Here is a 23,956-nt window from a genome sequence, read left to right as displayed (position 1 = left end):
CACAGTGTTGCTCTCAATGCTGAATGTATGGGGTAAGGCCAAGAAAATTTAAATGTTTCAATTTGTGCAGGGCTTATTGTTTGATGTTTTTTAATTTGCAAATTCGTGGGAAAATCAAATATCTTTTAATTGTGTTGAAACATTTATGAACAATTTGCACATAGCCTTGAAAACTGTTTGGGAAAATATATATTATATAACCAAATTGTACATGTAATTTAAAACATTTAGATTTTTATCTTGGCGGTATTTCAAACTCTGCCAAAAGAGAGTGCATTTCATTGACTTGCTGTTTCACGGATAGGGTTAAAGTGAATTCAGTTTTTACAGAATGTATTGCTTGGTACCTGATGTCTTAACTAGATTGGTACCTGATGTCTTAACTAGATTGGTACAAACTTGTATTTTGGTTTACACACAACGTTGTAGCAACCAATCTGGGAGTCTACAGATTTACGTTGTGACAACGTTACATCACATTGTTGTAGCAACGAAAAGTCAACGTTGTCACAACGTTGTCACAACGTAGAATTGTTTGCTGGGATGCCTTCAAAGCTATCTGCTTGTGCTAAGAAAAGGTATGAACTGTCTTACTTTTTGATTACTTCAGATGTAGCACAGGTACCAGCCAGGGATGTATTTTAAGCCCTAAAGTATTCAACGGGGTACACCCAACTCGCCTAAAAAGATTTTGACCCGACTTGCCTAAAACATTTTTGAGCGAACTACGGTCAGTTTTTGTATTTTAGAATAAGTATGTAACTATCAGAAATACATAGTAACGCATTTTATACACATAATGTACCTAAATGTTAGTGTTGTAGCCTCGGTCCCATTAGCGTAACCGACTGGGCTCTGACTCACTCACTCAACATGAAGTGCAGATGTAAATATGACAGAAGACAAATTCTATGGATGATACGTTGTTTTTTTAATATTATTTCCATACTTGAGTATGAATATACTAGTAATTGTGATCATTAGACCTAACCTAAGTTATATTTGCCAAACGCATACCAAAATATTATATAGATTTTTTAGGCAAGTCGGTTGCAACTCTATTCAACAGGTGAAATAACACCTTGGAATAATGTTTAATAGGGGTGAAACGATACTACAAAGTCAAGATGCGGCACATATGATGTATGTCACAATACCCATATTTACTTCAAATTGCATTGAAATGTCTTGACTAGGAATTACTTGACAGAGCTAGTTCAAAAGGAAAAGCTAACTGCAGACACATGTTCATAGCGGCTATTTTTAGTAGTGAACTTGAAATGCTCATTACGACACATTTTGCTATATTTGACTGACAAAGACACTGGTGGTAATGAAACGAGTAGTAAGTAATTTAGTTTCAGCCCATGAGAACTTACGGTGCACCGATGTATCATTTCACCCCTAAAATGTTTGCACCTAAAATATTGTTGTTGGGGTTGAATGTCTGGAAGTGTCAGAGAGGCTTCATCATAGATCAAGGATTTAAATAATGCAATGTAGTCAGTCAATAAAACATGAGTAGTATAGGTAATGGGGGTTCTGCCGCTACCCCACTGGAGCCAGATTTATATATCTAAACTGCTACTACAGATGGAATTTTTTATGAAAAAATGATGATCCTATTCCATGATCAGCATGACTCTAAGCTAAATTGTAATGAAAATATTCTCTTTTATCTTTACTCATACGCATACCATTATTTTGAACAAAGTGATATTCAACATTTTTACTAAGTTCTTCGTTCTATAGGAGACCAGACTATATACTCTTTTTCGAAATTGGAAAGAAACAATTGATGACCGTATTTGGTAGGTTTGACATCACTGATATAATATATACCCTGTGGTAATTCTCGCCATTTGATTGGCTCCATTATTATATACTTATGTAAGCACTCGTCTAAATTATTGTGGTGTGATCCAACATGATCAAGCAATCCATTTTTAATCTCCAACCAGTTCTTTGGTTTTGGCACGGAACAATTGACGTGCTTGTTGTCTCCCCTGTGCTATGAACTTTTTTTTCTTGTCTTTGCTAATACCACTGGTCTTAAGAGAATTTGATCGAATATCTTACAATCAGCCAGTGCTGATGAAATATGGTCCTCAATGTTGTTCAACTTTGCTTCGGCGAGTATCCGAATATTATCATGTTTTAATGCCTTCTTTTGCAACCTACGAGAAATAAATTTTATCGCTATTCCTGCCAGTCCAGAGACTCCGGCGGCTATTTCCATGCCAAGTACGATAGGCACCGCGATTATAGTTGATAATAAACCAACACCGGCTACACCGAGTCCCATGCCAGCCGTTACAAGCGCAGTGTCAACTCCATCAAGAGCATTCACGGCTCTGCGATACTTTTTCTACAATCCAAGTCTCAACTCCCTCTCCTTCTCTATTCGATGTTTTATGTCACTTATTTGATGTAATCGAAATCAATCAACAGTATCCATCTTTTCAGATGCTTCATCGAGCGCCGGATATTAACCCAGTGTATATTATTATATCATATAAAAGTCTTTAATTGGTCTTGCTTTAATGTTTTGAGAGTATACATCAACCTTATTAAATGTATATTATACAGCATAAATATCTTAGTAAGAGAAATGCTATCACCTTTATTAACTTGGACCCCCTCAAGGCTTGCAACGGGTGATACTCCCACATAAATAATACTGCACTGTCGATGCTCATGTTGCTTGAGCCATTTAATTGATAGATCTGGTAATATCTCGAAGGCATCTACTGATGCATCCCCAAACAAGACTTCAATAATAAGAGTAGAAGGATTATGTATTGCACTCAAGTTCTGTTTTATATAATTGAATTCAGTAACCAAATTTAAACTGACATTTTTTACTGCCGGACGACTCAATAACATATGACCTGGGTTTTCCAGCAGGGGAGCGACTAACACACTTAGTTTTGATGGGATATAAGCCCTGAGTACGATCCCTCTATTAATTATCTTAGTTAATTGATGTCCCTTACCCATCATCACATATGGTGGGGTAATGACGATATTCAGTAGCCACTTGATTTTTTCGTCTATCATAGTCCATTTATTATCATCGTTGCAAGTAAGACGGTATGAAGTGTTTTTATTGAGTCTACTAACGTCGACATTGTTAAATCTTAGATTACCTGTGAATGTATACATTATCTTGTAAGTGTAAAGCGTATAACTTGCCATTGACACCGGGTTTACCAAATCCTTCTGTGTCTCCGAGATCGGAAAGCGCAATTGTATCACATTGTCTAAGGTTATGCGATCCAGGGCCTAAGGAATCAACCATTATTTATAATATGGAGCGTTACACTCAAGTATCCTATATGTACAGGTTGATGTTTTACATGTAATACAGAAATTTTGAAATAATACCGCGTTTTAATTTTTTATATTGTAATGATGAGAAAGATTCCGTTCTACAGCTATTACATTTTGACTTTGACTGGAGTAGCTCTTAGCAGAGTTGAAGGACTTTCGATTTGAATATTATCTGCCGACTTATCTGATCAAGATGGACGCACAACTCTTTATAGGGAACTAAATCGGGTAATTTCACTCCCTGCTGTGTTTCGTTGGGTGGTATTACTGTCATTGAGCCTCCAAGTCCAAGTGTATCTGCTATGTTCGGGGCAAGAAATATTTGCCTTTCTCCAGTGTTTTATTTCAGCATCCCATTTGACTCATTTTGTGTCAGACAAAAATTCATCATTGAGTTAGCACACACTGTAATACCCATCAGGTGTAATGTAAATGTTTTATCATCTAATTTACTTAATATTATCTGATTATTATATCTCGCAGCACTTATATTTGTCCACCGCGGGTAATATGTTACATCGCATAGAGTGACTTCAAGTTGTCCATCCGAGTTATCGATAGTATGAAGCAGTTGAATAGACTGACCAATATAACTTTGCCGTATGGTGTGCCACAACAGGATGTGGTGTATCTCTTTATGCCCCCGGATTTGAACTAAATAAGTCTGTTTTATCATATCACATGTACTATCAGATTAGACATATTCTTAAAGATATTAGTGCACCATTACCACAGGATCGAGCATCGAATTCCACAAATAATCCATACGATAAGAGGGCCTTCGAACTATTTGTAATGAATTTATTATTTCTACGAGTATGTCCATTATTGGTTCTGGGACGGCGCTCGATGCGCAAAAACAGTTTGTCGCAAACGTAGAGGATGCTATCAATTCACCAGTTGATATACCGTCTTCTATAAAGCGTTATCAAGATGTATTACAGTACGCTCAATCCAAAGTAGACTACATTTATGCGCTGGGACTATACATGTCTCCGAGTAATATGGAACTTAAGATCGGTCAAGTAATCGGTTATAATAATAAAATTGTTATTGCTTCCGATCAACAAAAAAAAGGGTATAAATTCAGATATTAATACCGAACTAATAACGCAAACAAACACAGGCGAAACGGGAATAGTCAAGCCACAGTCACCACAACAATCACAGACACCACATGTTTTACAGCCATCTACTGACGCACAACCACATATTACAGCTAAAAATCAACAACATATCGATGAAAAAACAGTGCTTATAGTAGGTGGAGTTGCGGCTGGTTTACTCATGATTTGGATAAATAGTCTTTAGTTGATACGTACAACAGCCCTGCGATTGCTACGATCAGTGCCCACAAGTTTTGACTAAGCCAAGTGGAGGTCTTAGCTAATAAATTCAAGAGCCAGGAAACAATACTCCCTATTATACCAGGAAGTGCAGACGCGGCTTTCTCAGTGCTTCTTCTAATGCTTTTAAATGCTTTTTTATCCACTCTTATACGCCATTTTTATCAGTGGATGGTGTGGGTGGTCCGCTGCCACCCATTAACGAGAGAGCCAAAGTCGATATAATAAATCCCAATGCGGTTAAAATACTAGCAATGGTTATCCCCTGTTCTCTGAACAATGTTTTAATTTCATCGGCCAATGTAGTATCATTGTTGAGGACTTGATCGATAGTTTCTCGAATTCAACTTATTTGTGAACGAAGTGCCTTTCTATTACTGGAAGCCGCTTCAAGGGGTGCCGATCTTTCTTGTTCTAAGTTACGCAATCTTTCAGCAACGCGGCGTCTACTGAATTCATCGCCTGCCTGTTCAAGCTTTGTTTTCTCATAAGCTATATGTTTGTCGAGTTCGGATAGCTTGGCTATATTATTGATGAGTTCTCCCCGCATTGTTTACATTGCCTTGTCAAGGCCTCATAATTCCCTAATACTGTACTCCGAGTATGGTGATACCTGTAACGTGGAATTATCGTAGTAGGTATCCAAGATTTCTCCGAGTCTGTCCGAGGCCAGCTTCAAGCTTTCTTCCAAATTATCTTTATCTATAGTGCCGAGTTCAGCACGCAGTCTGAAGAACCTCAGCAGTCTTCGCAGAAAGTTTTTCTCGTGAGTAATCTACAAAACATAATTCATTATGAACAGTGTTGATGCCGTGTTTACTGGCTATCGTAGACAAGGCTAGGGGCTTACGAGTACGAGAATTCATAAGATCAATATCTGGAGAGCCACGCAATATTTCTTTACTATCTATCTTAAGCTTTGAATAGTCACAACTTCTTTTAAGGCATCGCAATAATCATTAACAGTTGGTTTCAAAAGTTCATCATTAAGATTCATAAAGCTGGTTTCATCAGTACCCTCTTCGATTGTACTTGGATTATCAAAGTTATCTAGATTAAAATCATCCATATTTATATTAAACATAAGGTTACATAATTTCAATATAACAATGTCTTCGCAATATGGACGCAAGTTAAACCCTCAACGTAGACTTCGGGATTCATTAGGGGTCAAAGCAATTCGCCAGTCTGTAACTATAACTAATAACCCAAGTACCATTGATCAGAATCAAACACTTCTGTTTCTCTTTCCTAATCTCGGTGCACACGATGTTTTAGTTCCAGGAACTGCCCGACTATCATTTACAATTAGTTTGAATTCTACCGACGCTAGCAGAGAGCTCTTTCAGAACATAGGTCGTGCGATTGTTAAGAAAATCGTGATTAAAATTAGCGGCAATGAAGTTTTGAGTATTGACGACAACGATGTATATTTCTGTTACATGGATCTCTGATGAACGTCTAAATAACGGGAAAACTTACATTACCAAGATAAGTTTTGTCAAGGGTGCAATTAAGGAGACACTGGGGACTTCACTCTTTTTGGAGATACTATCCAAAGCAAACCTTACCTCCTGTTAAGCAATATTCAAGCTGGAGCAATATATACTGAACCAAATTAAAAACTTCACAATCCTAAAATTTAAACATTTTGACCAGTTATCATTGTGGGCCCTTATTGTGTATTTAAACAGTAATGGCCACGTATTGTCTTCAGATAACACCCGTTTTTGTGCAGGTGAATCGATCAAAATCATGTGCACAGCACTATAGTGACAAAAGTGTTTTTTCACGTGCAACTGGTCACGTGGCCATAATACCGCACGTCTTTTCAGCCATACTTGTTAGTAATCATTAACAAAAAAAGAAAAACACAAGAAAACAAAAGTCTTTACGGCCATTTGTCATGCCACGCCTTTCAAATGTGCAACGTGAATGTGCCATCGACATGTTGCAGACGGGAACGTGCGTACCTGAAGTCGCAAGGACGATGGGTTGTAGTCGACGGACTGTTTATGATTTACAGACACGTCTACAGCAAACAGGTACCACCGCTGATCGCCCTCGGCCAGGTCAACCACGTGTGACGTCACATGCAGAGAATCGTCAGATTGTCTTACGTCACCTCCATAACCGATTTTTGACGGCTACATCATCCAGAAATGAACTGTTTAGGGGTAAACTGAGTGCGCAAACTGTTTGAAACTGTCTGAGAACTACTCACCTTCAAGCACGATGGCCATACTGCGGGCCGATTCTGACTCAATTACACAGACGTCAATGTCAGTTGTGGGCACAGCGACACTTACGATGGACTCAGAGGAATTGGAATCAAGTCGTCTTCAGTGATGAATCCCGATTTAATCTTCGATTTGCAGATGGTAGGGCGAGGGTGTGGAGGTGCCGTCATGAACGTTACACCCAGTGTTGTGTACAGGAAGTTGACAGATTTAGAGGCGGAAGTGTCATGGTGTGGGGTGCTTTCTGTGGCAATGCACGTTCCAGGCATCTTGTCATCCGTGGCAACCTCAACACTGCTCCTTACCGCGACCAGGTACTGGCACCAGAAATTCTACCTTTTATGGCAGGACATGGACCCGGTTTGATCTTCCAACACGACAATACCAGACCCCACACTGCAATTTTGACAAGGAATTTCCTTCAGAATGCGGGAGTCAACGTCATGGACTGGCCTTCAAGGTCTCCCGACCTCAATCCAATCAAACACGTCTGGGATGCTCTTGGCAGAAGTCTGCCCACTCTCCAGAACCAACCACAGAATTTGCAAGATCTTGGCACCATTTTGCAGCAACAATGGCGTTGTCTTCCCAATCATGTGTTCACAAGCATCACAAGGTCCATGCGGAGGCGTTGTGTGGCAGTTGTCAACGCACATGGTGGCCATACACGCTACTGAACTTGTGTGCCATCAGATTCTCATTGTTGGGACTTATGATTTAAACTGTTGATGTTGTTACCGAATACCATAGGTGCTTGGAACAAATTATGGTTACCACCATAAATTAAAATCCCTCTTTGGACATTATTGATTAAAAGTTACCTTCTCTGAAATACTTGTCCGTTTTATATCATATATAGGATGACTTTTAAAAATGTGAATTTTTTAATTTGACTCATGAAATACAATGAAATAACCAAAAGTATAGAACAAAGTTATCAACAATGTAAGCTATACTTACAATCTTTGATGAACTTGAATCTTTTGGAGGAAACTGTCTCTTTCCACTTTTCAGTCTTGGTGTTGATGCTGGTTCACCATAACATCAGTAAACTGGTGTGTTCATGTAGCAAATCTATGATACACTCTGTCGCTTCGTTGAAATCGTAAGGATTCTCTGCCAACTATCATGTTCTGACTAAAGGGGGTAGTTTAGCCAAGTAGAACAAGAGACAACTAGTACGATATACACAGATTTATTTACATGAACATCATATATATTAGTAGCTAACAGATATATACAACAATGGCGAGCATACATAGACTTCAAGTCTGTAGACACTTACTTAATTTAATTTGGAATTTAACGTGCCGTTGTACACGGGCCCGCCAGGCCATTTAGTGTTTGGTCGAAAAGGGTATGTCTGAAAAGGTGAGGCAATCTAGGTGGGGCTTTTAGGGTTGCTTACTTAATTTGGAGAACAAATTTGGAATTTTGAAATATGCGATGCAAGGGGGGGTGGAGTTTGTGTGTTTTTATAGGTCTAGAATTTTAGGGTTTATTGGCAGCTTGTTTGTTGTACTTTTATTTTTAAATGGGGCCAAGTAGGCCTTTTTGATTAGATATATGCCTAGTGCTTTAAAGGTATGTAAGTCATTTAAGGGGTTTAGTACCGTTGCTAGTGTCATTTGATTGTTGCAATTTAGTGTGGATTGGAGTGTTGTTCTGTGTTGCTGGTAATGTGTGCAATATAGTATTACGTGTTCAGGAGTTTCTTTTAAGTTGCAATGGGGGCATTTACCGGTTTGGTATTTTTTAATTTGGTGTAGGTTGTCTAGACTTATTGAATACAGAGGTAATTAAGTGGTGGAGACAATGTTATTTTAGGGTTATGTTTATATAGTTGGATTATGGGGATTAAGGTTTGTTAACATTGATACATTGATACGCCCAAATTAAGTCATAGCTTACATGGCATTTAGATTAACATTATTTCAATAGAGATCATTATTGAGTGAGTGAGTGAGTGAGTTGGGTTTTACGCCACTTTTAACAGTATTCCAGTTATATCACGGCGTGTCAGCTTAATGTGGGAGGAAAGCCCGAAGTGATGCAGGTCTCAGACGTTTACCACTTCGGTGAAACCCACGAGCACGGGTATAGTGCTGACAAACCTAGAAACATAATCTGGGCGAACCGGGATTCGAACCAACAATCATAGGTTTCTGGCGTGCCCAAGGGATGCAACTCTGCACAGCGAATCGCGTGTTATATTTTGATATTTTAAGTATTAAAGTATATTTTATGAATAACTACCATTAAAGGTTTTCTAACATTTTTTTACTTTTAGTTTATGCTATAAACTTTATAGCATCATTACAAAACTTATGTTCATATTTAATGCCCATGATAAGACTGTTTTCTGCCTTTGATTTAATGGTGGCAATCGCAATAATGTCAGTCAGCTGTGTGAGAAGTGAGTTGACAGTGTGGCGATAGTGCATGTTATTTTATGTTTTTAACAGTTCGAGTCATCAGGGGAATTTTATGCTTAATTAGGATGCTTGGGACTCCCAAATGAGTTTGAGATACGTGGGTATTTGACACATTCAGTTCGATTGATCCGAGTATTAATGATGATAAATAGAGGAGAAATTCGAAGGAACATAAGGTTAGTTAGAGACAACCAGGAATTTGATGCATCCAAGTTCAACACAAAATAGTCAACTGTCAACATTCACTTTTTTTAAACCATGGTAATATCATTGTCAGTTTCTGAGTCATGGTTACCTCTACAGGCATGAAAATTGATATTTGTTGCAATGCATGAATCTTCTCGAATCCTACCACATGAACTGTTGGTACCATGTCTATGAAAGGTCAACATCATCCTTGGGATTGTTGTGTAACATGGACATGAAAAATTCTTCAAAAACGAGTATACCACAGACTGCAAGCCTGGGACTTGCATATTCATGCCTTGGACCCCATAATTTATCCCTTGCACACCAAAATAGATAGACAAAAATACATAGATACTGATGAATTGTCACCTGATTTGGTAAAGTGAAAATGGCTCATGATAAGAGAGTTGATTGATAAGTTCTGGGCCTCACATAGTAGAAATTGTGTACGTGTGAAATCTTTTCAGTTTTGTTGTGGACATTACATGATGTCATGGAGGTATAGCCACAGAAAATACCTACTGGAAGCTGGAAGAATGTGCAGTGATCAAGTACTCGTAGAAAAAACTCCAGAAGTTACTCATGAAGATATGATCTGGACACCAGGGGAGGATTCCCCTTTTTATGTCACTATAAAGAGGTGGACAGGTGAGTTAAAACATGGCAGGGAGAGCCTTGAAGACAACCCCTGTCCTGTAACACCTGTCATGTCTGCAACATCAGAAAGATCCAGAGAATCCACGACATGGTGATGACCGACTGGCAGATGACTGGATGTCATACTGCTAGTTCAGGAGGCATTTCCAAAAAGAGAGTATGTTCCATTATCTCAGAAACTTTGGCAATTAAGAAAGTCCAAAGCTTATGACATCTGATAAAAAAAATGCACCAGTCACAGGAGACTAATCACAATTTCATTTACAAGAACAATTAACAATGAACAATTTACAAGATCTTAGAATATAGCTGGGGTGTCACAGAGCGTCGGTACAACCCTCTTGGCTGTGGGAGAGAGATCTGCTTTGATATTTTGATATATTAACTACTGATATGTGCATTTTACCTGATGATAAGTATTACTTGCTAAACTATAATTATATGAAATGATGTATAAATATTACACCATGATAACTCATAAAAGCACTTGATATGAATATAATTATTATAGGATAACTTAGGATAAATGTTATATCATGATAACATTATTATGGTATGTTTATGGTTCCGTTCGGAAGAACAAAACCTTCCAAATGGCGTGCTGGTTTTCTTGGGGGAATTAGTCAGCAAAGAGACGGAGTCACAGGAGACTAATCACAATTTTATTTACAAGAACAAATAACAATGAACAATTTACAAGATCTTAGAATACAGCTGGGGTGCCACAGAGAGTCGGAACAACCCTCTGAGCTGTGGGAGAGAGATCTGCTTGGTTAGAGCATCAAACCCCTTCTGCTTAACATTTGGCTTCTGTATGTATTTAACAAAACTTAAACAATAAAACAATAAAAAGGAATATGATTGGTTGATACACGAGGGGGGGTGTCCTATGCTAAATGAATGGCTAGACAGAGGTGAAGACTTAATCTTGTTAATCCTGTTGGCACTAATCTTGTTGACATATTTACTGGGTGCTTGGAAAGAGATTATGGTATCACTATAGACGAGCTTGTATGGGGGCTAATCCTTAATGAAGTAATTGCTGAATGTTATTCTAATATAGGTGATGACAGATTTACTTGATTAAAATAGTTCAAGGCAATCTATAAGACTATGTAGACATATCTTTTGTCTGTGAGATGGGATCTTGATACCTTAGGCTGGCATTTATCTAAAAGCTTCAAATCTATTAAACTATGTAGACATAACACTTGTCTTATTGAATAGTATGTCTAGGAGATGCGCTCCCATTACCTTAGGCTAGCATCTATCTAAAAATCTATAACTGAAACTACTGATATTTTATATATGCATTTTACCTGATGATAAGTATTACTTGCTAAACTATAATTATATGAAATGATAACTCATAAAAGGACTTGTAAATGTTCTTTCTGCTGTCATCAGGGAATCTGGATGTGGAGCTGGCTTGTCTTGGCACTCTGTACTGGTGGTTTTGGGGTGATGTAGGAGGCCTTGGGATAGTTCCACATCCTGGTTTGAGGTTTAAGGATATTGGCTGTGTCCATTATCTGTTATAGTGGTTTTGCATGGAAAACAAAGAAAAAGAGAGTTAGCATGTTCAAATAATATGTCATATTTAAAAATTATCCACACCTCCTCAGTTCGTATGTAATAAGTAAAAAATATGATAATTATGATGTAAAAGATCAGTACATAATTATTACTAAATGGTGTCATGACCAGGAAGAATGTATTGGCAGCAAATTACACAAAGTATATCATGGATTAAAAATATCCTTCTATTTTTGGATACAATCATGAGTGTGAGTGAGTAAGTTTGTTTTTACGCCGCTTTTAGCAATATTCCGGCAATATCACGGCGGCGGACACTAGAAATGGGCTTCACACATTGTACCCATGTCGGGAATCGAATGTCTTTGGCGTGACGTGCCAACACTTTAACCACTAGGCTATCCGACCGCCCCACAATCATTAGAGACATTATATATACATATATGTGTATGTGTATATAACAAGTGCATTGATTTGTTTCGCTTTGATTTTCGTTCGGTTCAATGCAACAGGGTTTGGTTTCGTTCGGTTCAATTCGGTTTATTTTGATTCGCATTACGGTTTGCTTCGCTTCGGTACGGTTTCAGTTCCATTCGCAGTATGGTTTGCTTCGTTTCAGTACGGTTTCAGTTCCTTTCGCAGTATGATTTGCTTTGCTTCGGTGCGGTTTCAGTTTGCTTCGCTTCGGTACGGTTTCGGTTTGCTTCGCTTTGGTACGGTTTGCTTCGCTTTGGTACGGTTTCGGTTCCATTCGCAGTATGGTTTGCTTCGCTTCAGTGCGGTTTCAGTTTGCTTTGCTTCAGTACAGTTTCGGTTTGCTTTGGTTTGAGTCATTTTGGTTAGATTCGTGATACGGTTCGGTTTCGTTCGGTTCATTTCGTTTTGGTTTGACTCATTTTGATTCGTTATGGTTCTTTTGGTTTGACTCATTTCGATTCGGTATGGTGCGCTTTGGTTGGCTCGTTTCACTTCGCTTTTGAGATTGGTAGATCAGGTCAATGCTCAAAAATTTGTTGTGATACAAATAACTCAGATGATCAGGCTGATGCCATTTGTTCCCAACTGGCGAAACTGGTGACCCATAGTGAAAAGACTGGACACATGTAAAAATAACGATATACAGCTAAGAGCTGTTTAGTGATTTGCACCGTTTAATTAGGAGATTTTGTATTTTGCACAAGAATATTTTCATTTGGCATCTACAGGTATATATGGTGAGTTGATCCTAGTATGGTTGATGGGGACGACAGTCTGGGGTTGTAACACGGTAGTAAAAGGTCTTGATGTTTCCAATGTCTTTATCTAGAAAAATAACCCTTTTGGATTTATAAATTGGTAGTTCATCTGGATCATATGGAGGAATATCTTCTCCACAGGACCACTTACAGAGATCCTTCCAGCTATCATCAAGGTAGTGCTGTATGAGGTGGGGAAGAACACTTTAAAAAAATAGCGTGTGTGGAGGATTATCTTCTCCACAGGACCACTTACAGAGATCCTTCCAGCTATCATCAAGGTAGCGCTGTTTGAGGTGGGGAGGAACACTTTCAAAATAGCGTGTGTGGTAATCATGATCATCTTTGTTGTTGGTATATGAGATCTTGACATAACAGTCTCGTTGAATAATTTCAATGCCCATAACTTTATTAAATGACCCTCTACTTTTCGTAGGTGTTTTGGAATAAACGGATATGGTTTGACATCTAATTCTATGCATGGTTTGGTGTTGTCTTGCTCGACTTTCCCTGACATTGTATTCCCTGACAGAACATTGACTGATTAATTGTCTTGTGCTGATTCCTGATGGTCGAAAAACGTATGATTCTTCAGTGGACGTTTTCATCGTTTTCCTGACCATTCCTTTTAATATTGTTTTTATTAATTTCGGCAAAATCGTGTGTGAAGCGATTGGAAGATAGCACAACTCACCGTTATTAACAGAAACCACGGTCAGAATACCGCTATTGACGCCTTGAAACGAACTTTAGTTGACAGAGAATGGATACATATATCATAAATGACATACTTTGACTCGTTAAAAGTCATATTTGTTTTTGTTTGACGATTCTATGTCAACATGAAATTCTCACGATGACGTGATCACGTGCGCGTGAGCCTTGACGGTGACTGGTCAGACTGGTTCCATGTAAAAAATAATACCGAGAAGAGCGATCAGCTGCTTCGCTTAGGGTTATTATTATTTTAAATATGTTTGGTAAAGGCTGCATATAATTAAGAAAATAATGGAATATATTATTTCTGATAAAAAAAATAGTTTCAGATAAAAAATTTGCCAATCCTTGCATTAAAAATCCTATAAAGTTATATCATTGGGTTTGTCTTGACCGAATCACCGGTCGATTCCAAGAAAATGTGTCTACAGCTGATTGCTGTTTCCGGCTTGGTTTACGAGAAAATACACAAGGTAATCTTAATCCCTGGATATAAAACAATGCCTAGCAGAACAATAAATACTATTTAAACGGTAAATAAACATGTCTGGTGATTTTTTATCTCAAATTTCGAATTTGTACTGACGAAGTTTCTCATCACCCGTTCGTTTGCCGGACTTCGCTGAAAGGGTACGGTGTAATTTTTTTCTGCGTATAACATTCAAATTTCTCTTTTTCCAAAATATTGAACCCGCTAGAGGGAGGTGCGCATTATACATGGGTGCGCACTATACTCAAGAAAATATGGTTCTTCTTTTGAGTTGAAATTCTCTCTGAATGGAGTCTGGAATGCTACTTCCATACTCCCATGTGTTTCCTCTTTCTGGATCCTTCCATTTCACTCTAGTAGATTTTGCCATTTGCTCTTTTAGAACTTACAATTGAGTGGATGTCCTCTGGATTGAAAATAGGAGGGATATCCTTGGTTTGATTACCTGATGTTGGACTCTGACTTGGAGGTTGTACCTGGCCGTCGTCAAGTTGTTTTCAGGATTTTGGCTGGTGATGCTTACCATTCACTCCTCTTTTCCCTTGATTTACCTTTTCATTTTTCACCGCGGCGCACTACTTTTATTACTGTGGAATGTTGGGGAATCACAATATCACAGTCGAGTGAATTCCCTTTCTTCTCACGTGTATCGTCATGCACAGGACATTTAGCGACTTTCATGCATATTCATTGTCCAAACTACCCTAGGAAACCAAAGGCCGAGAATGAATGAAACAGCAAACGTGCAGGCTCGCTCACCTGTTTTTTTCCCGCTCGCCTCGGTTCAACTTTCCTGTCTTCGGGTTTCATTTCTAACTAGCATTTCTCCAACTGTGTTTTACCGTAATCAGGGAAGTAATGTTTGAATCACGCAGTAAATGACCATGTTATTTGAAACAGACGCCTTCTCTCGGACATATTTCTTCCGGTTCGTTACAGTCTGACTGTTGCAGTTCTTTTCGCCTCTTGCCTTAATTGACAGGTCCAATGAACATTGTTTTATTCCCACTCTCCTTTGATTGGCTACTGACTGTGTAGGCATGTCAAGTTATGTGCATAAATTAAACGATCACCTGATTCATGTCACGCCACTGTATGTATTCCTACACCTGGAATGTTTATCAATGTCGTCATATTTGTCTGTTTTGATATATGCAACTGTTTTGGGTTAAACTATTGTAGATAAAACATGTTTTATGTTGTCGAATTTAATTATAAGCATTGACTGTATATTTTTTTCGCTTCATTGAGGTATGAATAAAAAACCCGATGTGCAAACTTTTGTAAGAATCGGATTGCACATCAGATTTTCGATTCATACCTCAATGAACTGAAAAAAATACACAGTCAATCCTTAATTGTTGGAGCATGATTTTCCTTCGTAATTGTCGTGCAGGAACTTTTTTTTTCTGTTGTATTTGGAGCAGGGTTTTTCTTCTTTGTTGGGGTCTTTTGCTTCGAATTCTTGTTGCTGTAAGTGCCTGCCTTAGTTTTGGAATTGACCTTGTTACCTTTCTGTTGTGGAGGTGATTGATCAGTGGCTTGGTAAGTTGAACTTGTTGATGGGGAATTGTTGCTGTCAAGTTGAGTATCATTGACTGGTTCCTCATTGTCATCCATGACTCCTGAATCTATGTTACTGGTGTCATTGAGGTATGGTTCTCGAGGATACTGTGGACGATCAGCAGGATCAAAATATGGCTTCAGACAGTTGGCATGGACCAGTGGTTTGTGTATTGTCGTCAGAACTTCGGCGTAGTTTGTAGGTATAATTTGTACCTGTATGGATGATATAATAGCTACCATACCACTTTTTGGTTAATTTGTTGGAAAGGCCTTTTCCAACTTTTTGACAGTAAAGCCAAACTCTTTGACCTGGGGTGAATTCTGGTTCTTTAGCCTTTCGATTATATTGTTGTGAATACACCTCCTTAGCCCACGCAGTGTTTTCAGCTGCAATTTTTCTAGTGATTTCCAGCTCCTCAAGTAAATTTGAAAGATAACTTTTGTTATTGTGGCCTAAATTTTCTTTTGGAATTAATCCTACATCTTGTGGAGCTCTCATTTCTCGGCCAAAAAGCATAACGTATGGTTTTTTTTGCGTTAATGAATTTGGGGCCATCCGATAGGCCATCATGATGCCAGGAATAAAACGGGGCCAATCATTTTGGGACTTGTTACAATAGGCTTCTTAGTGATTGATTGATGTAAGAATTGAGCCTTTCTACACAGCTGTTTGTTTGAGGATGGTATGGGCTGGTATGGGTAAATTTAATTGCCAAAAGTTCACAAATTGCTTTGATAAGATTGGACATGAAGTTCTGACCTCTGTCTGAAATTAAGGTCCTTGGAGCGCCATACCGACAAAATATTTCTCAGACAAGAACATCTGCTTCTTCTTTGGCTTCTTGGATCCAAAGTGGAAAGGCTTCACACCATCTAGATGATGCACCTGTGATGACCAAAATGTACTTGTACTTGTCTGGTGTTGTTGGCAAGGGACCAAGAATGTCAACGTGCCATCGGGTGAAGACCTCTTCTCTCCTGTGACTCCGGCTCTTTGCTGACTAATTCCCCCAAGAAAACCAGCATGCCATTTGGAAGGTTTTGTTCATCCGAACAGAACCATAAACATACCATAATATAAGCATTTGACATCACCACCACCAAAGTAGGCAAAGACTCTCCCACCAGCTGGAGGTATTGCCTCTGTGTTCTGGGATGCCGATGGAGGACTATCTTCTAAACGATTAGACAATATGCAAAGCATATTATGCGGGATGAAATTAAGACTAGGAGATGTGGGAAACTGAGAAAAGGTGTGCTCTTCCATCGGGACAGTGCTCTCTTGCACACATCAGTGGAACAATTCATGAGTGTGGTTTTCACCTCCTTCAGCAGCCAACTTCTTCTCCTGATCTGGCTTACATCTGTTCCCCAAAATGAAGAAACCTCTAGCCTGGAACCCATGTTGACTTGACGATGTTATAGCAGTCAAGGAGAACGTTTTGGACAGCTAAGACAATGACTTCAACGAAACTAGGATAAAGTCACTCCAACATTTTTGTCAAATCTCTATCAATGAGGAAGGGGATTATCTTAAAAATAATTTTTGTTAATGTCTTTAGGTGAAGTCTTTCTATGTGAGGCTCAGAACTTATCAATCACCCCTTGTCCATGTTACTGGAGGAAAGTTTGAGGGCATTCAGAAAAAAGGAGGAATGGAGCTTCTTGTTTTCCATGCAATGCAAACACCTTTGTACTTGGAATTTTAGAATACTGTTGTGATCAAACTGAAATGTTGTGTAGATGAGGCTAGTAAGAGTTACTTTTTAGCACAACAATCTGCGGCCATAGTTGACAACATTGCTGACATAAGATATCTTACATCATAGAATCTGCTTCACCAAATTGATTCGTGTTACCATATAATAAAAATAGAATATTACGCTAAGGTTGTTCTTTCTTCTCACATTACACAAACACATGATGGCTAAAGATTTCACCACATATAAAATTCAGCTCACTTCGATTATACACCGTGTGCACAGTGCCTTGGTGCTGTTGTTGTCCAAATCTGGACCGCCTCCGTGTTCTAGTGGTAGAGCGTCCGCCCGGAGAGCGGAAGGTCCAGGGTTCCATCCCCGGCCGCGTCACACCAAAAGACGTTAAAAGATCGTACTTGTTACCATGTCTGGCGATCGGCATTAAGGGGTTAAAGCAAGGACTGGTCGGCTCGGAGTCAGTATACTGTGTCTGAGTGGGGTATTCATATTAAACTGCGGCATGGTATCTCAGTGGGCTAGCACTATAAATCGGCATCAGTCCGGTCTAGTACAAGCAGCCACACACACACACACGTGCATCTACGTCGCTATATAAGTGCAATAATCCTGGACGCGACGTTAAACCCAATTTCACCTGACCTCACCTTGTCCAAATCTTTTACACCTAATGTGACACAACACTAACTAGGCTGAGATGAAGTCAGACTGAAGTGCATGTATCTAAATCATTTGATGTGAGAACAATGGTGCCACCTATGATTTACTATACAACAGATAGTGCTGTGTGTGGTTAGATCATGAAGGTGAAAGGAATTTAGGGTATTAAATGGAGACTATGCTTCCTGTCTCTATGCTTTGTTATGCATGCTTATAGTATTATTTTATTTTGTAGGCTTCTCTTGGAATCCCTTGAAGCTGAACTTGTGTTCATGGCCAGGAAATTGTTAAGTACCTTGAAGGTATTATAATTTATTGATAATTTTTGTTAAATTGATTGTTAAGCTGTATACATTTTCTCAAGCTGTGCACTGGGTTTCTTAGTATTTGCTAAGTATTTGCTTTTTTGCCACTGAAGACATGAGAATAATGATTATGGATGCTCTTCACTGTGAGCGAGAAAAAACAAGAAAATATTGGACATGACCTTAAGGCATGTTCATGATTAAACAAATCTTCTAACATTTTAGCTCACTCGGAATGAAGGCCATACACAAGTCAGTATATGGCATGGAGTGTTGTCTGTCTGTCTGTCTGTCTGTTGTCTGTACATTTATTGACTCTTCATCCGCCGGTTCACTTTCATCTCTTCTTCAAACTGGCTAAAGTGATGAGACTGAAACTTCAGGAGGATGTTAAGCACAAGAGTGAGTGAGCGAGTGAGTTGGGTTTAACGCCGCTTTTAACAGTATTCCAGTCATATCGCGGCGTGTCAGCTTAATGTGGGAGGAAAGCCCGAAGTGATGCAGCTTTCAGACGTTTACCACTTCGTTGAAACCCACGAGCACGGGTATGGTGCTGACAAACCTAGAAACATAATTGGGGCGAACCGGGATTCGAACCCACAATCATAGGTTGCTGGCGTCCCCAAGGGATGCAACTCTGCATAGCGAATCGCGGCGCCTTAGACGACTTGGCCACCCGTGTCCCCGTTTAGCACAAGAAGAAAAAACATTTCATTTTTTCCTCACTGACTGAAAGTTAGCTATGGTGTGGCCTGTTGTTTGCCCATTGTGCATTGCCTGTTGTGCAATGTAAAACATCTTCCTCTTAGAAATCACTGCACCACTGAATCAGAATCTTCACCTGCTTTTTCCAACTAATGAGATCTAAATTTGTTTAAGAGGTCCAAATCTCATTTTTATTGATGCCATTATTCAAGATTTTTTGTTAGCTAGTTGTGGGATTCAAAACATATTCAATATTGGCGATGTTTTTAATTTTAACCACCTTCTGACTATGCTCTTATATTCTCTCAAAATGCATATTTTGTTCCTCTGAAATTGCCAGAGGGAGATCAACTTTAGAGTGTATGTCTCTCCTTATGGTAACATCATATTTTGTCCAAGTCATAAGATTTTAATGTTAGTGTTTCGTCCTCTGCTTTTATGAAGAAAATACATGAATATCAATATTGACAACAACTTTGGTTAAGTGTCTGTCTTTGATGTAATTCACATTTTAAGCTGTTGACTACATATCCAGGTGAGCTGCAGTGCTGTGGCACTATTGGCTCTTGTTTAAATAGTACAATTCATGAACAATCTTTAAGAATGTTCTCAGACACATGAAGGTCACAATGTATAGCAACACCATGGGCTTTTCATGCAAGTAATATATTTTACTAGTATGCTTATTGATGCTTATTTAAGAAAAAGAAAAAATAATATGTTTAAGCATAAACCTTCTTAATCTAAAAGGTAAAGATATTTTTATTTGATATTCTGCCAGGAAATGTGTTACATAGACCCATGTAATTACGTAGACCCATGTAAATGGGGATACATTAAGGTTTTGCCTGTACTGGATGTCTGCCCCCTTTTATTTAAGGTAGTTCTGCTTCTTTGTGTAGTGAATAATCCCCTCAGTTTGTGTTAGAGTTTACAAGAGTTGACAGTCATGTTTTCAACTGGAAATAATCAAGTTTATAAGTGCCTTAAGTTTAATATCATGGTCATTAAACCACAAGTGTTTACTCTGTTCTGTTAATATTGCCAGAGCCATGGGACTTTATAAAGTTGTCTTGCATTAGACATATGCTTTCGAAAGCAGGAACTGATATGATTAAACATATAAGGTCGTCAAAGGTCAAATAATAAACCATGTTCAAATGTCAGGAATACTTTGACTTTAATAATAAGATTTAGATCAAGCATAGTAATGAGAGAAATTGCAATGAAACATTAGTACTATTTGGCCTTTTCTTTAGTCTTTCGGACATTTGAAACAGTTTTTACTAACCTTTAGTGATCTTAAACTGGGATGATGTCAGATAAAAAAATCTAGTTAATCTATTCTATCTCACTCTATGCATTCCTCCTTCTTCTTTTGATCTCTTGCGTTGAAACGTCCTTGATAAAAGTTTCTAGCTTCTAAGCTTAATTTGCAAAGCCACCCATGCATCACCATGATGACCACCCCAGTATCTAGGTCATGCACCCGGATCTCGTGCAGCACATTGTCCTCGATCTGGACTCTGGACTGTCTCATCGTTCTCTTTCTTTTCGCCTCCCTGTGGAGACATACTGTTGTTTTTAGAGAATATTTAGGCCTTTATTTTTCTCAAAATAACAAGAGTTTGGGGGCTTTAATTGCATATAAATATGGGTAAGGACAAAGCCAAACGTCCAGCCTGCATGAAGTGCCACCACATATTTTCGCTGGTGGATCCTCATAAATTTTGCTGTTATTGCTGTGGAGTCTGTCAACCGGGCTTACAGTGTTCTTAATGCTCATCGCTAAGAACCAACTTCCTGGTCAGCCAGACAGGCTATTCACCATCCCAGCTTTGGCTTCGATTCTACATCACGAGGATCGCGAGGACATATTGCTATTTCCAGTTCCAGCTCTACGCATAAACTTGCAAGCCACATCCCCATCTCTCAGATGGTTACCTCAGAGGTCTCCCGTACAGCGGTTATGATCTACAATACTTGGTGTCTGTAACTTTGCGGGATTGCCTCCACCCCAGTCATAAAATCCTCACGAGAGGAGAGCTGTGCATCTATCATGGCTCTACATAGCCAATGTGCCCTCGGTGCTATCATGGAAGGATGTTTCTGGAAGTCTGATGAGGTCCTCGCCTCCCTCTACTTACAAGATATCTCCGTAATCGATGTCCAAGGGCTTCACCATTTCAGCCTGCTAGTTCTGGCTCAACATTTAAGGACAGCCTTTTAACACAGGTAAATTGCGAGTACACTCACTGCAGTCACGCAATAGTATCATGTACAGCATGAATAAATAATTGAGAGCCACTCCCTTTTGTTTATTTTTATTCTTCGGGTTCCCAGAATGAGGCTTCAATGAAGTGGCACAAAAAACATATAAATATGGGTAAGGACAAAGCCAAACGTCCAGCCTGCGTGAAGTGCTGCCACATATACTGCACCGCAAAAGAAACGTCACCCCAGTTAACATTGCATAAAAACATGTTATTTAAATATCTGGGTAATTTTTGTCAAAGTTTCTCAAATTTAATATTGCCTTGTTCGGAAAAATGAAATTTGATGATAAAAAAACCAAAGTTGATGACAATAAAACCCATCACCCACACTCATCACGGCAAAGGCCATGGTAACCCGATGTACGTGAGTTCCGTGCAAATTGAAGTGCACATGCATTCCCCCATTTCTTGCCCTATAAAAATCCACCCAGATCGGATAACATTCATTCGTTATTGAATTGCTACCACATGCCAAGACTGACAAAAAATCTGGCAAAGGCTCCAGCAACCATACCAGACCACCAACACCACAGATGACCGGCCACATAGTGGAAGACCAAGGGTCACCACCCGACGTCAGGATCGTCAGATTGTGCGACAGCATCTTCAATATCGCTTTGTTACTGCTGCAGAAACTGTTCGACAGACCAAGGGGACACACCAGCGACATGTTAGTGCGGACACCGTGCATCGACAACTGACAAGCAGACACCTCCACTGTCACAGGCCACACCGAGGACCCATTCCGACACCACGTCATGGCCGGGATCGTCTTCAGTGGGCAACACAGCACCAGCATTGGTGCCACCAGCAGTGTAGAAGAGTCCTCTTCTCAGATGAGAGGGGTTACTGTATCTCAACACCTGATGGCAGAGAGTCTGGCGACGCCGTGGGGAACATTATTCGAATATTTGTGTTGTTGAGAGAGACTCTTGGGGTGGTCCGAGCATCATGTGGGGTGGAATTGGTCTTGCACAGAGGATCAGCCCTGTGGTCTTCCAGATCATAGGTCCCGGGAGGGGCAATGGTGTCACAGCAGCTCGGTACATTGATCAAATCTTGAGACCACACGCCATACCTCATTTTGCTTGTTGCCACAAGCACAAGTTTCAGCTTAATAACACCAGTGCCCACACTGTGAGAGCAACAAGAGACTACCTCCAGCAGAATGGCATCAGAACCATGCTGTGGCCTGCCCTCAGTCCCGATTTAAATCCCACTGAGCATCTGTGGGACGAGATTCAAAGACGGCTGAATGACGTCCGACCAAGGCCGACAACTGCAGCTGAACTGCGGCAGGCATTCCTCAGCGTGTGGGCTCAAGTGCCTTTGGCCTTCATCAACCGCCTCATCCATTCCATGTATCGACGTTGCACAGCAGTCATCAATGCACATGGCAGACACACGAGATACTGCCTTGTGATGCCATATTCTCAGGGACTAAGAGACTACTTTAAGAACATTTGACACTTTAATTTCAAACTTGATAATCCGTTTTGCCAAGTTTCATCTTTTTGATATGTCTCAAAGTATGTTTACAGTGTTTGGACAAATATGGTTTCTCATATATCTATCCATGGTGACTTTTCTTTTGCGGTTCAGTATATTTTCGTCAGTGATCCCCATAAATTATGTTTCGATTGTCGTGGAATCTGTCAACTGGGTTTACAGTGTTCGGAATGCTCTCATTTGTCACAAGAGGTTTTTACAGACTATTTTAAAAGATGCCAGAAGAGAGGGATTGATCTCCGATCTAAATCCAAGGATACCGAACATGGACACTCTGCGTGTGCACTCAACCAACTGTGAAGTCTGTGGTAGATCAACCACCATCAGCCAGGATTACTTCCCTGTGAGTGAAAGAAGATACCGTTTCCGACAGTTTTCTGCATGATGAAGTTCCCACTGGTACTTCACAGTCTAACAGCAATCCACCGATTACAACAAACTCACAGTCAACAAATACGTCGGACAAACATTTGGTGCTGTCAGAAAATTTTGACTAGTCTACTGAGATATGTTCTCAGACCCGATGTACAGGAAGTCATGTATCGACTTCAGAGATTACAGCCCGATTCTCCATTGACCAGCCATACCTCTACTCTGATCGACCAAGCCATTCCGGAGTTATATGCTGCGACTACTCTTGACTCCAACAGAAACCAGGCTTCGACATCACCTACCAGTCAGAGAAAGAGTAGAGTAGTTGAGTCAACTTCAAAGGGTCGACATTCTACAGACAAAACGACATCGAACCACGATCGACTCTCCAATGGTCGACATTCAGAGTCAACTTCAAAGGGTCGACATGCTACACAGAAGTCACCACGATCAAACCATGAACGACCCTCAAAGAGTCAATATTCCTCAGATCGACATTCTTCGGGTTGACATTCCAAGGAACACACTCCCTCCAGTTGTAGATAACGAGATCAATGTGATAAGGATCAACTTTCTACAGGTCGACTCTCTGAGGGTTGACATTCAGATCACTCTCCTCAAGGTCGATCATTTCAGGAACACTTTGAAACAGGAAGATTAATCCGAT

General features: G+C 39.6%; 1 protein-coding gene across 1 annotated transcript in view; it reads left to right on the top strand.

Moving 5' to 3' along the window:
• Window positions 1-23,956, top strand: part of LOC139477990 (mucin-22-like) — a 230,692-nt gene that overhangs the window by 2,809 nt on the left and 203,927 nt on the right. The window contains exon 2 of the mRNA XM_071260407.1: window positions 18,358-18,424. Coding sequence (XP_071116508.1) covers window positions 18,358-18,424 — 67 coding nt within the window. The remainder of the gene's footprint in view (window positions 1-18,357; window positions 18,425-23,956) is intronic.

Source organism: Haliotis cracherodii, unplaced genomic scaffold, assembly GCF_022045235.1.
Source record: "Haliotis cracherodii isolate W230 unplaced genomic scaffold, xgHalCrac1.p SCAF_1, whole genome shotgun sequence".
NCBI classification, from domain to species: Eukaryota; Metazoa; Mollusca; class Gastropoda; order Lepetellida; family Haliotidae; genus Haliotis; species Haliotis cracherodii.
This window is presented reverse-complemented; position numbering and strand designations above follow the sequence as displayed.